Source organism: Martes martes (assembly GCF_963455335.1).
Source record: "Martes martes genome assembly, chromosome: 1".
NCBI lineage: Eukaryota > Metazoa > Chordata > Mammalia > Carnivora > Mustelidae > Martes > Martes martes.
In genome coordinates this window covers 80,974,057-80,989,367 of record NC_137888.1, presented here as the reverse complement: position 1 = coordinate 80,989,367, position 15,311 = coordinate 80,974,057, and the positions used below count along the sequence as shown (strand labels likewise).

At 33.1% G+C, this 15,311-nt stretch overlaps 1 protein-coding gene across 1 annotated transcript in view; it reads right to left on the bottom strand.

The window, feature by feature from the left end:
- Positions 1-15,311, bottom strand: part of LEKR1 (leucine, glutamate and lysine rich 1) — a gene marked incomplete at its 5' end in the record, with an annotated part of 183,857 nt that overhangs the window by 77,391 nt on the left and 91,155 nt on the right. The window contains one exon of the mRNA XM_080825190.1: positions 10,244-10,429. Coding sequence (XP_080681316.1) covers positions 10,244-10,429 — 186 coding nt within the window. The remainder of the gene's footprint in view (positions 1-10,243; positions 10,430-15,311) is intronic.

The following is a 15,311-nucleotide window of genomic DNA, read 5'->3' as shown; positions in this document are numbered from 1 at the left end:
GGCCCAAATCTCCAAAAATATTTCCAGTAATATTTGCTGAAAAATAATCTGCATATAAGTGGACCTGTGCAATTCAAACCTGTTGTTCAAAGGTCAACTGTATAACATGTTAGCTCATTTAATGAGAGAAAGGATCTAAGAGAGAATAAGAAACTATTAAGAGCATGGATAATAACAAGCTGATAGAAGGACAAGGGAGAATATATAGTATAGGGCCTGAATGAATGCTCTGAAGGAAATAATGGAAGGCAGAAGGTGGAGCAGAGAATTAGGCAAGGAAAACAGGAAGGAAGTTGTTCAACTAGTACTAGAAAGGAAGCCATATTGTGACGCTTATCATTTAAAGCTAGTTCTGCAGCAATGGAGGCCCAGTAAAATGATTCATAGAAAGGATCATAAACCATGCAAGTGCTTAGAACTGGATTTAGGATTATAAATAATAAGCCATTTATAGCGATCATCAAAAATGAATTTAAATACTATCTATTGTTTCCTTGAGCAAATTATTATGTTTCTTAAAAATAAGACACAGAAAGAGTTATGAGATGAGTGATATATCAGTCTGCCTTTATTTTAATTTGCCCAAAGAAAATTTAAAATGCCATGCCCATTATGTTAATCCAGTCATTTATCTGGGGAGAAGATATCTACTGTGATATGCTGGTTTTGCCTCTTTGCAAATGGTTGACACGATTTCTGAAAAGACATTAATAAGTTGGAAAAGCTATAGATGATGATTATGAAGAAAGGAGAAAATCTTAAAGACATTAGTTGGTTAGTAAGAGAAAAATTAAGCATGCATTTAAAAGAAAGCAGAATAAAAAGTAAGAGTATTAAAGTTCATGAAAATTATGAAAGTAAATGCCATGTGATGGCAGAAAAAGCACAACTAAAAATAATTTGAATGACAACAAAATTGGAGCTAAAGAAATTTGTAGTCTATTCTTAATATAGAAGAGAAAAATATCTGTCAAGAATGGCTAAAGTTAAAGAGTGTCAGCACATACATCCAGTGTGGAGTTAGGAAGTCAGAAATCCTGTGAAGACCCATGAAGAGCTGAAGAATACTATATGCCAGAAGTCAAAGCAACGATGAGGCCAGTTGGCCACATGTGGTCAATGTCCAATAAACACTTGTTGAAAAAATAAAGTTAAACTCAGAGGCATGGTCAGCCCAGGGACAAGAGAGGTGTGGGAAGAGGCTAATGACTAGGTTCATGGACAGCTGGCAGAAATAAAATTAGATGATCCCAAATAGAAAATAGTGAGAGGAGAAGAGCAGGAAGGCAGGTTTGGGTTCCTGGAGGTGAGGACACCTGAGAGAAAAACCCCAAGAAAGTTTACCAGATTTGTGATACAACACTGCTAAGACCTGAACAGAAAGTTGACTGTCTCTCCTGCACTTGTAGTTTTCTTAAACCATTGTAACCATCTTGGAAAAATGAATTAGGAAAAAAGGATACATTGGTACAATCAGTTCACCAGAAGGCTATTTGTGGATAAAGCAAGAGGTACATTTATGAACATTTTTCTAAATGTTCTGACAATTTCTAACATGGGCATAAGATTGTGTGTGTGTGGGGGGGGGGTAAAAACAAACAAATGAATAAACAAAACAAAATCCCCCAAACCCAGTGCCCTTCATAGGTAGTTTCATAGGAAATTCTATTTGTCATCATTAGTTGAGATCATTAGAGTCATCATTAGCTTTAATGATCCTGTCCACTCTGACTTGCCAATTTTAAATAGTTTCAACCAAGAGAGATGTAACAGCCTTTTAACATGCTTTCTATCTCTATTAACATAGTTTGGGTATTACCCATGGAGTGAGCCTATTCAGCAGCACCAGAAATGAAACCCTAATTTAGTCTTGAAATTATACACCACTTTGCTCTGCAATTACACTGTCCTTTAGACGAGTTTATATTGCATCCATAACTATACAACCTATACATACAGTACTGAACAGATCAGAGTCTCCAGCTGCACTTTTGATTTGAATATAGCTGTTACTTAAATGAAGGTGTGGTCTTAATGAGTATAGAAACCATGACTAATTAGTACTACAATGTTTTGGTGAGGTTTTTTAATGTAGGAAGTGGAATGTGAGCTAAATCTTAAAAGATGTGTAAAGTTTTTTTTTTTCATTTTTGAAGAAAGGTAATAAAAATAACATGAGAGAGTAATTTTAAAAAGGGGAGGAATTACTTACATTTTTATCACCCTAAAGCTTATAAAAATAAAATTTTCAGGATGCTTTCTGGTTTCCATTCATGAATATATGTATTTTGACATAATTGTAAGGTACATGCAATTTTGTGAGTTCTTTTACTATGTAATATTACAATTATAGTATTTCCCATGTTGATACTCCATGTTCATATTGTCATTTTATAAGTCTGGATAATGTTCTAGGTGATGGTATATGATAATTTATTACCCATTTCATTAATGTTGCAGATAAAGTATTTCTAATCATTCACTATTAAAAACATGATCTTTACATATAAATAATTTTTTGTCTTCTATTTCCCAAGCATAGATTCTCAATAAGGAGATTACTTGATCACAAACATTTCTGTGGGTTATAAAAATACATAATTTTTGTCATCGAATGAAGGGAAACTTTATCATTGAAGTCTCTGTACTAATTTTTTTAAAAGATAATTTTTTGTTTATTTAATTATTAGTGATCAACCATTTTGTGCTTATTATATTTCCTCTGTTTCTGTTTTTCAGCCATTTGCCTGCTTGGGGTCTTGAGAGTTTTCACACATAGTTAAATAAATTCTTTATATGATACAGGTTGTAACTCTTTGCATACCATATATGATACACGCATTCTATTGTCCATCTTCTATCTTTAGGTGGTTTGGCAGGATACAAAGTCAATGTACAGAAATCAGTTGCTTTCTTATACATTAACAAGGAAAATACAGAAAGGGAAATTAGAGAATCGATTCCATTTACTATAGCACCAAGAACCAGAAGATACCTGGGAATAAACCTAACCAAAGAGGTAAAGGATCTGTACTTGAGGAACTACATAACACTCATGAAAGAAATCAAAGAAGACACAAAAAGATGGAAGACCATTCCATGCTCTTGGATCAGAAGAATAAACATTGTTAAAATGTCTATACTGCCTAGAGCAATCTATACTTTTAACACCATTCCGATCAAAATTCCACCAGTATTTTTCAAAGAGCTGGAGCAAATAATCCTAAAATTTGTATGGAATCAGAAGAGACCTCAAATTGCTAAGGAAATGTTGAAAAAGAAAAACAAAACTGGGGGCATCACGTTACCTGATTTCAAGCTTTACTACAAAGCTGTGATCACCAAGACAGCATGGTACTGTCAGACACATAGACCAGTGGAACAGAGTAGAGAGCCCAGATATGGACCCTCAACTCTATGGTCAAATAATCTTCGACAAAGCAGGAAAAAATATACAGTGGAAAAAAGTCTCTTCAATAAATGGTGCTGGGAAAATTGGACAGCTATATGTAGAAGAATGAAACTCAACCATTCTCTTACACCATACACAAAGATAAACTCTAAATGGATAAAAGACTTCAACGTGAGACAGGAATCCATCAGAATCATAGAGGAGAACATAGGCAGTAACCTCTTCGATATCAGCCACAGCAACTTCTTTCAAGATATGTCTCCAAAGGCAAAGGAAACAAAAGCGAAGATGAACTTTTGAGACTTCATCAAGATCAAAAGCTTCTGCACAGTAAAGGAAACAGTCAACAAAACAAAGAGGTTTGGCAGTTTTAAAGTCAGATATTTTATATATTTTTTTTAATTAAATTTTTTATTTATTTTCAGCGTAACAGTATTCATTGTTTTTTCACCACACCCAGTGCTCCATGCAATCTGTGCCCTCCCTAATACCCACCACCTGGTTCCCCCACCCTCCCACCCCGCCCCTTCAAAACCCTCAGGTTGTTTTTCAGAGTCCATAGTCTCTCATGGTTCACCTCCCCTTCCAATTTCCCTCAACTCCCTTCTCCTCTCCATCTACCCTTGATATTTTATATTTTTTAAAGGCAAAATCTGTCTATCTTACCCTTTGTAATTTTTAAAGTGTTGCTTTATCCCTCCATGATTTGGATAAGTTCTGTATCCTTTTTTTTTTTTTTTTGATACTAGTTTATCCTGATATTTTTTTCTTACTGAATTTGAGGTTGATTTTTGAGTATTTGATTTATTTTGTTTTAGTTATCCCTATGCCACTTATCACATAATTTTGCTTTTCCCCATTTGTTAATAATGATTCTTACCTTAAAATCTGATTCACCTTCTGAATTTAGTATCCTGTTCTAAAAATATACATTGCTATTTTTTAAAACTGCAACACATTCCTATAATAACATATTCTAAATATGCTAGGGCTAGGTGGCCAAACATGGTTCTTACTTCTCAGACTATTTTTAAAATATATTTTTCCCAAGAGCTGACGCAAGAACAATTGACACCAAGCAACAGAAGCTTTAAGAATTCATTCCAAAATCAACTAGTATTCCGGACCAGAGGAGGAAGTAAGGGGATCAGGTAACATATATACATTATACATCTTTTTCTAAAAGAATATAAGATCACATTCTCTAATGTTTTACTGTTCTTCTATAATTTCTTCTAAGAAATTATAATATTCAAAGAAACTGCTTACTTTCTAAGCCAGATTAAAAGGATGAAATAAAAGAGAGGCAAAAATGAAAATCTTTGTTTTGAAGGAAAATTGCATTTTTTTTTTTTTTTAAAGAGAGAGAAAGGTGGGGCAGTGTGGGGAACAAGGGCTGGGGCAGAGGGAAAGGAAGAGAGTCTCAAGCAGACTCCACACTAAGTGTAGACCCCTGCAGGGCTCAATCTCACAATCCTGAAATCACAACCTGAGCCAAAACCAAGAGTCAGATGCTAAACCAATTGTGCCACCCAGGTGCCCCAAAACCTTGCATTCTGAAGAAAGTTATTTATAAGTGTGAAATGCACATTTTAGCAAATATATCTTAAATTTGTCCTCCTCTTTTAAGTCTAAAATAAGTAGCATGGCATTCAGAGTTTATTTAACTTTTTTTGTTTATTTAACTTTATTTAATTTTATAAATAAATAATTCACTTAGGTGATTCAAAATATTTTTACAAATATCATACAGTTGAAATTGTTACACTGACATTCATAATATAAATAGGCCTATAATATTCCTCTAATATTTCTTTGTCTGATTTTGGTAGCAGTATTGCCTTGGCTTTGTAGACTTATTTGGGAAATAGTCCCCAGTTTTCAGTTGTTTAGAAAAGACTGTATAAAATTAAGATCTTTTGTTCCTTGAAAGTTGGTAGAATTTACTTGAAAAAAAATTTGGTCTTTTCTCTGTGAGAAGACATTGATCCAATTTCTGTAGTAGTAATAGGACCATTTAATTGCTTTGAGTAAGTCTTGATAAGATATTTTTCTAATAGTATGTTTATTTAAGATTTCAAAGTTGTTGGTGTAATGTTAACAGCATCCACTTTTATTTTATTTTTTTACTCTTTATCTGTAGACATTGCCCCTCTTTCATTGCTTGTATTTTTCATTTGTGTTTTCTCTCATCTTCTGATCAAACTTGTCAAAGGTCTACTTTGTTAGTTTAAAAAAATATCAATGCTTTATTTTGCTTATCTTCTTTATCATCTTTTTGTTTTCTATTTCTCTGATTGCCACTCTTATTTTTATTATTATTTTTTCTTCTATGTACTTTGAGTTTGTTCTTTCCTTTTTATATCCCTATTTAAAGCTATACATCTCCCTCAAAACAGCTCTTTGGCTGTGCCCTGCAAGTTTTGATAATATAGTTTTTTAATGTCATTCTTTAGATATTTTACATTCATTTTAACTTCTGCTTAAACTCCGAAGTTATTCTGCAGTATATTTTGGTAAAACTGTGAATGAGACAAGGATGTCTGCATTACCCTTCTATTCAAGATTATATATAAAGTCCCAGCCAGTACATATGTGTCATGACCCAAGGATTATGAGTGATCCAACTGAGGCCCAATGGAAAAAAAGAGAAAAAAACAAGAAAAAGAAAAATCTAATAAAAGATTTCAGGAAAAAGAATGAGTTACCTTTAAATGAAAAAGGATCAGAGCTACAGTAGACTTCTCATTTGCAGTACTGAAAGCTAGAAGTCAGAGCATCTATAGTCTACTAAGAGAAAAGAGCCCAATAACCTTACACTTAACTGAGATAAACTTATACCCATCAGGCTGAGAATTATTTTGTATTTCCAAGAAACATTTATAACACTTGATCATGTACACAATATAAAGGCAAGCTTAACAAATTCAAAAAGATACTATAAACCTCATTATTTAGTCAGAATACCCCCAAGTTAAATAAATAAGGAAGTAACTCCCTCCCCAAATAAGTAACTACTTAGAAATTAAGAAATATACTCCTAGATAACCCTTTCACCAAAGAAAAAAATTAGAAATTACACAGTATTTAGACAGCACTGAAAAGGAGAATAATTCATATTAAAAATATGACATAGAGAAAATTTTTCTTAAGGGAAAACTTATTCCCTTATATGTTTTTATTATTAAATTAAAAAAAGATGAGAAATGAAAGAACTAAGTACTCCCTTCAGAAGTCTGCAAAATAAAAACATACAAACAAAAAGAAACTAGGAATAGGAAATTAACAAATACAGAAGTAAAAAGTAATGTTATGGAAAATAAAAGTAATGGAAAGCATAAAAAAATACAAAGGCTAGTTCTTTGAAAAGACTAAAAAATAAAGGTTTTGCAAGCTTGATAAATAATAAAAGATAAAACAAAAATAGACAAGATTAAAAATCAGAAACTAGGCCTAACCACAGATAGAGGAAATATTTAAAAGTAAGAGTATTTATGGGGCACTTGGGTGGCTCAGTTGTTGAGTGTCTGCCTTCGGCTCAGGTCATGATCCCGGGGTCCTGGGATCAAGCCCCACATTAGGCTCCCTGCTTGGCGGGAAGCCTGCTTCTCCCTCTCCTACTCCCCCTGCTTGTGTTCCCTCTCTCACTGTGTCTCTCTCTGTCAAATAAATAAAATCTTTAAAAAACAAATACATAAAATAAAATAAAGTAAAACAAGAGTATTTATGATAGTCACTTAATTTTAATGCAAAACTGATAAAATTAGTGTCTCTTAATAAAGAAAAATTTATAAACCAATCTCACTTATCAATATATATGTACCAAATTTATAAATAAAATATAACCATGCAGGAAATGATATATTTAAAAACTAAATGACAAATGGCTTATTCCATGAGACCAAAGATGCTTCAATATCAGGAAATTCAATAATACTAATCCATTTTACCAGTTGGTTAAAGGGGAAGACATACTATTATAATGACAGATGCTGAAAGGTGTTTAACAAAATCCAAAAGCAGTTCATATAAAATATCTAAGTAAAATTGAAACAGAAGTAAAATAGTTAATTAAAAATAAATATTTACCAAAAACATCAAATATAATCCCAAGTGGCAAAACACCAATAATTTCAATTAAGATCAAGAAGAAGATGTGGATGCTCAATGTCATCATCATTATTTAATAGTCTCAGTTCAAATGAATTTTAAAAAATATGAACAAGGGAAGAAAATAACAGATATAAACACTGGAAAAAACAGATGAACTCTTTTTCAGGGGTATTGAGCAGGTGGTATAATTGTAAAGAAAATCAAAGAGATACTAGTAAAAAACTACTAGAATTAATATGAGGACTTAATAAAGTTGGTGGATATAAGACAAATACATAAAAACCAATAGTCTTTTTTTATTCTATCAACAAGTACCAAGATTTCCAATCTTCTTCCATTCTCTTAATTAAAACTGCTCTTTTTCCTAAAGCCCTGAAAACTGATGCTGGACAACTTGAGGGTAGCTTCAAAGAAATTGCCACAGAACTCATGTATACACAATCTATGTGCCTGTTGCACTATGGGCCATTCAAAAGGATTACCAGAGGCATTAAATTACAAACCAGAAAAACTCATCTGATTCCCACTGCCTGATCCCAGTCTGTCTGAGGATGCTTCAAACCTGACATCTGAAAATCTTCTCACTGGCAGTACTGGAGACTCAGACACTGGGTTTGTAATTTGCTCCATCCACTAACCTATATTTTTCTTTTGTTCCCATGAAAGTGCCTCTTATTAATTATCTGATTGCTTGCTAAACAGAACAGTCTATATGATGGCTAACACCACCTGCTCCACAATTAAAGCCTTAAGTGACTCTCAAAATAGCATTACATTATTAAACATTGAAATAACTCATTTATAAAGCACTTCTCCAAAATAAAATGGCATTAGATAATATAACTGCTGCACAGGATGAACATGTGCCATCATAAACACAGAATGCTATGTATATATTCCCGATTATCATAAAAATGTAATAGAATTGCTAAAAGATATAAATACTCAAACTGGCATTTTAAACAATCCCTCCCCCTCCTTTAATAATTGGTTAAATTCCTGGCCTGGAGGAGGATTTTAGTCAACTACCAAAGATCTCTTTATTGGGCTTCTTTTCCTCATAATAATTTTAATCATTTTTTTCCCAATGTCTCTCCACACAGTGCCAAGACTCCTTCAGTGCCATAACTTCAAGCTGACAGATGATCCTTTCTACTCAAGAATATTCATATAGGCTGTCTACCTTGGATTCAGCTGTCTCTGCCTTTCATAACTCCTATATCCCCAACTGACTAATGTTGACACCTAGGTAGGGACATCTCTACACCCATATTCATCAGGAAAAAGTTACAGAAGATAAAATCTTTCACCCTCAGCAACCTGAAAAATTTAAGGGTCAAAATTGTTCACAGGATAAATGATGAGGAGAACAAAAGCAAGAGAAATGCATTAAAATATTCTCCTTAGAACTGGCAGCCCGCTGATAAATCCCTGAGACATGCAGAGTGTGACATTCCTCAAGGAACTCAGGGCTGCCTTACTGTTGAAGTTTCACTGAAGACTAAAGCACCCTTATCTTAATAACAGCAAGCCCTCCAACATCCTGGAGACCTTGCTTTTGACATGCACAAATTCCTTACAGACTATCCCTAACTCCTACTAACTAAAGGGTATAGAACCTGTTACTCCTCACAATCCCCATACAGCTCTTTCTGCCCATGGTCCTGTCCTTGTGCTATAATAAAAACACCTTCCTACACCAAAAAACAAAAACAAAAAACAAACACTAAGAAGCTGAAATAGAGAAAATATCCCATTTATAGTAGATGCAAAACCATGATAGTGATAAATTTAACAAGAATGACAAAGAAACATTCAAATAAAACTATGAAATCATTTGAAAACAAACAAATTTAAAGAAATTAAAGGACATAATATATTCTTAGATGAGAAGATTTGATAATATTAAAAAGGCTTACTATCACTAAAATGTCAATTCTCCAAAATTTACTATATAAATATAATGTCATTCCAGCTAGAATCCCCGATGGGATTAGAATTAAATAAACTGCCTTAATGTTTATGTGGAAGAGTAACTGCTTGTGAATCTGTAATAAAAGTATAAAGACTGGAGGAGAAATACTTTACTAGATGACTATTTAGAGTCTTTGGGTTAGAAGTAAATAAAGGATCTTAAAAAGTTCAAATCAAAGAATAACTCCAAACATATATTTAAAAATTAAGAATGGTGGAGGGAGAGAAGACTTACCAGCTATGAGAATATGCTATTAAGTCACTATATTCAAATGAATATGTATTACTGGTATTTTAAATAAATTAGTGGAACAGAAGAGAGAACACAGTAATCAATGTTATTAGCATATATAAAATTTTAACATACAACAGATGATAGTACTATTCAGTGGAAAGGATGGATTATTTAATATATAATACTGATACAACTGGTTATCCACTTGGAAAGAATAAAATTAGACCCCCATATCTCACACCATATGCAAAACACATCTTACATGTATTAATGACTTAAATGTAGGAAAACTCAGGAGACTATCTGTACAATTTAAGAATGGGAGACATAGTCACTTAAGTCTCATCACTCTAAATAGCAGAATGGGAAGGGAAGATAGTAAACATGGATCACAGACACAGTTATTGACATAGTTACTAGTAATTAGGCATATTTGCAACAGAAACTAATTAAAGCAAGATTTTATTATGGCTAGTTGCTAACAACAGCAAAAAACAATTCTCTTTTACCTAGTACTTCTTTTTGCAAGTCATGGCATCTGGTTTGCAAGTTTACTTCCTGTTGTTTGGATGTCTGAATCTGCTGAGACCTCAGTATGGCTGCATCTGACAATAATTTCAGATTTTTCATTTCCTCTTCAAGGCATATCTTATTTCTCTGGGACACTGTCAAACTTTTCTTTAGTATCTCTATTTCTGTAAGGAAAATTCAAAGTTTACAAATAGACAAAATTGAATCATAAATCATTTCCCCATAGAATGATTATTTCCTTTTAGAAAATTAATAGTTGAAAGTAAAGATGACTTTTCTGTCGGCATAATGACACCTAACCAAAAAATTTAAATTTAGTAGTTATTCTGAAAAAAGAAATAAAAAGGATTATATTGCTAAATGATGCTTGAAAACTTTTAGTAGTTTAGCCTTTAAATTGTAATAAATGGCAATCCATCTTGATTCTCAAATACATAAATGAATAACACAATATCTACATAATGTTCTGAGTTTTATTGAAATTGTTTTCTTGGCAACATGATTGAGAAAAGTAAATTTAAAATGTGCTAGCATGAGCTAGTTGGGTGGCATTTCTAGGAAAGTAACTAGGGTACATTCTATACAAATTATGAAGAAAGGCAGTAGCGACGGAGAGGAATAAAAAGATGCAGTGTCTAAAACTAGTAAATTTATGGACAGAAAGTATTAGTTAATATACCTTAATCATTCTAATAATACTCTGTGCCCTTAAAATGAGACCAGAATTTCATTACAGCAATCACTTGTCATTATTCTATCTACCTAGATTAAACTTAATAAAAATATGCCTTCATAGCATTATGTAGATTTAAATGCGCTAGTTTTATACAATTTTGTGAGAAATGCATGGAGCATATTATCCTTCAGAATAATTATCAAGCTCTCCCTTAATCGGTCTCCTCAGCACTACTGTCTTAAACCAGTATTAAAATATTTAAAGAACCACGCAATAATGATAAAATACTATAAAATTTGTACAACCACTATTAATTTGAATTGATGAGGATGTGGTCTACATGAAAATCTGGACAGTCTGCTTCTTTAGATAATTCACTTGGCATCCCCTTCCTTGGTTAGCCATGTGATGGGTTTAGCAAGTGACTGGGTATCAGAGGAGTTTGACTTGGTCTTGGAACCACCACGGCAGAAATAGCAGCCACAGGGGCAATTGAAAACCAGAATCAGAGATCCATCAAACAGACATGGCAGCAGAGGCAATATGGCTGGCAAGTGGTTATAGGAGAAGTAAAGTGGTAGGCTAGACAGAGTACAGAGAAGAGAACATGCCTTAAAGGACGGTGATGAATAGGATTAGGAATGTGGTCCAAGGAGAGAAAAGCAAAGTATCTCTTGCAGGTAAAGAGTATGTCTAGAAGAAAACATGATCTTTAAGACAGATCTAGGGCATGAGCACAAGGGGTCTAGCATCTTTTTCACTTTTAATTATTGCTCAAAATGGAAAAGCTGGTGGAGTGACTGGGTGGCTCAGTTGGTTAAGCATCCACCTTTGGCTCAAGTCATGATCCTCAGCTCCCGGGATCAAGCCCCACATTGGGCTCCCTGCTCAGCGGGAAGTCTGCTTCTCCCTCTGCCCCTCACCCCACTAATGTTCTCTCTCTTGCTCTATCTCTCAAATAAAATCTTTAAAAAAATGGAAAACCTGGAGAAATAACCTGACAGAGACCAAATAAGTAAGGTTCTACTATATTCTAATGAATGATTACTTTATATGGGAATCTTTTTCCTAAGAAAAACTGTGTGCTTCTAAATACTTATGGATATGCACCTATTTGTATAAGGAAAACTGCTAACCCACTAGTGCATAAGATTTTAAAAGAAGAGAGTTTTAAAAATATGGAGGTTGCAGTTTTTCTTCACACCTAAAAAGTCTTGGGTAATTCTGTATCCATAAAGGTGGCTCCTTGTGCTGAATAAATTATATAATATCCTAATCATATCTATGTTTAAGTCAGAATGACACTGCAGAGGAGCCTGCACATGCTGTCACCTATTTTTCATTTGCCAGAATGATACTGCTTAGGTTAGCAGGCTGACTCTGTAAGTGTACACTACTCTCTGTCTCTAAAATAACTACTCATGTCAACATGACTTTCTATCTGACAAAAGAATAAGAATCTGCAATACAAATTTATTTGTGAAATATACTCTAACACATGGAAAAGTACAGCAAGATTTCCAAACTAACAGGAGCTGTGTTTCTAACATGAAATTAGGAGAGTAAACTCAATGAAGGTAAAATAACTCATCCTTGGCAAATTACACATCCCTTGTTGTTTGGTAATCCTGCTGTCAAATATTCAATCCTAATTTCATCATTCTATAACTTCATATCTGTCAGCCATGTGTCCCAGTTTGGAGTTCAGAAGTTATGATCTTTGCCAGGTTAACCTATTCTGGTCATTGTACCCATCTTGTATTTCCCCTGTCTTAGCACCCCCATGAAGAAGGTTCTCCTAACCTCATTCATTTGGCCTGCCACGGCTTATATGCTATCAGGGCCTAGAAATCTTGTCTGATGCAATCTGGAAGTGACCTAAATCTTCCTGGAACTGGCACCAATTTATACCATTTTTTACTGCATTGATCATATGTTTACATATGACCTACTATTTGACTATAAATTATTTTAGGCCAGAGATAATACCTTACTTATTTTTTTATTACACCCATAATTTCTACCATAATGTCCTAGAAATAATAGCAGCTCACTACATACTTACCAAATGAGTAAATTCATTTCTGAAAAAAACTTCTAGTTTCTGATATACTGGTTGAATATCCTGAATATTTTTTTACCCTTCATTTCATAGGCAAGCATTCTGAGCCCCAGATTATTTAATGTCAGACTAGATAAGGCAATAAAAACACATAAGCAATTGTGTGTGTTTAATAGGATATGCAAACAGGCCTATTCTATCCCCAATTTCTTCAATTTTACGAAAAATGTGGACTATATTTCTAAGACTAATTCAGAACTTGAATTATAAAAGTTCAAGAGCTAGTCAATCAAAAGTTACTTTGAGAATGGAAGCAAATTGATTATACACTTAAAATATTCTACCTTTAGTGTGGTGATTCTACAATAAAGGAATTTTTCCTGAAATTTCTCTTATTAAAATAAGTGTGCTTTGGTTTAAGAAAACCTAATCCATGAACATTTGAACTTAAAAATCTTGATTACATAAAGAGAAAGCTACTCATTAGAGGGGTAAGAAATATTTCACTCATATCTGCTATTCAATAATAAACATACTTTGTCAGCAAGAAAATATTAAGTAATGCCTTTTCTAGGAATACTGTTTCTCTTTTGACTTTGATTTAAACCTAAATTTTAATGTGCAAATCTTTTAAAGTATCTTGAATAAAATTGTGCAATGTGTATGTGGTTCATGATATTTATTAATTTGTTAGGGCTGCTGTAACAAAGGACCATAGACTGGGTGGCTTAAGTAACAGAGATTAATGTTTTTCACAGTTCTAGAGGCTAAGAAGTCTGAGATAAGGTATCAGCTGTGTCGGTATCTTCTGAGGACCACGAAGGACAGAGCTGTTCCAGGCCTCTCTTCTTGGCTTGTAAATGGCTCTTCCCTCTGTGTGTGTCTGTTTCCAAATTTCTTCTTTTTTATAAAGAACACCAATCACAATAGATTAGAGTCCACCCACTTACATTTATTTCTTTAAGGACCCTAACTCCAAATACAGTTATATTCTGAGGGATTGTGACTTCAATATATGAATTTGGGGAAGTGACAAAATCCAGCCAATAACACTGCATTTTAGAATATTTATTGGCATTTATATTGTGATTATAAATATGCCAAAAATAAATGAGCATGTGATGGACTAAAGATAAAATGGGAAAATGAAAGCAACTGTGTTAGGACAGAGGAATTAGGATTGTGAATTAGGAGGTTATTTTACTTCTTATAAAAATGTTTCATTTTTTTATGTCAATTTTTCAACTGAAGAACTATGCCATGCATAATCAAATCACCCCATAAGGACATATCCATGTAGATCACAAATAAAAGCTGATATTTAAAAAAAAAGTATTTATCATTTAAAATGCTTGTAATATCGTCAAAGTTTAAAGCTAATACAGGTTTTTAGATTTAGAATAAGTATTATATAATGTTAGCTAATGAAAGTACAATTACTATTATTAGTCTTATACAATCAATTTATCTTGGTAAGATTTTTCTGTTGTTCTTAGTCCTATTAGCCACGTGAACTTAAAATTATTTTAAGTCATTGTGTTTTTAAGAAACCTCTATAATTTTAGACATTCTAATAGATGTGTATTTCATTATAATTTGCATTTCCCTAAATGGTTAATGATTTTAAACAATTTTTCACGTGCTTTTTTCCACCTGTATATACTTTTCTGATGAAAATTTTCCTGACATATTTTGCCCATTTCCTAATTAGTCTATTTAAAATGTAGAGTTTTGAGAGTTTTTCATGTATTCCAGATTAAAGTCCTTTGGCTGATCCATGAATATTTTCTCCTAATCTGTAACCTGCCTTTTCTTCCTCTTAACAGGGTCTTTTACAGAGCTAAATTTAATTTTGTTGAGGTTCTATTTATCAAGTTTTCCTTTTATGTATCATGCTTTTAGTTCAAGTCTGAGAATCTTAGGTCCCAAAGATTTTCTAGCTGTCCTTCCTCCACTGAATGGCTTACTTACCTTCATCAAAAATCAGTTTAGCGTACTTACATGGGTCTAAATTTATATATAAATATATTTAATATACTAATTAAATACTAATAAATATATTTATCAGATAAAGGGCTAGTATCCAAAACCTATAAAGAACTTATCAAATTCAACACCCAAAGAACAAAAAATACAGTCAAGAAATGAGCAGAAGACATGAACAGACATTTCTCCAAATAAGACATCCAAATGGCCAACAGACACATGAAAAAATGCTCAACATCACTCGGCATTAAGGAAATACAAATCAAAACCACAATGAGATACCACCTCACTCTAGTCAGAATAGCTAAAATTAACAAGTCAG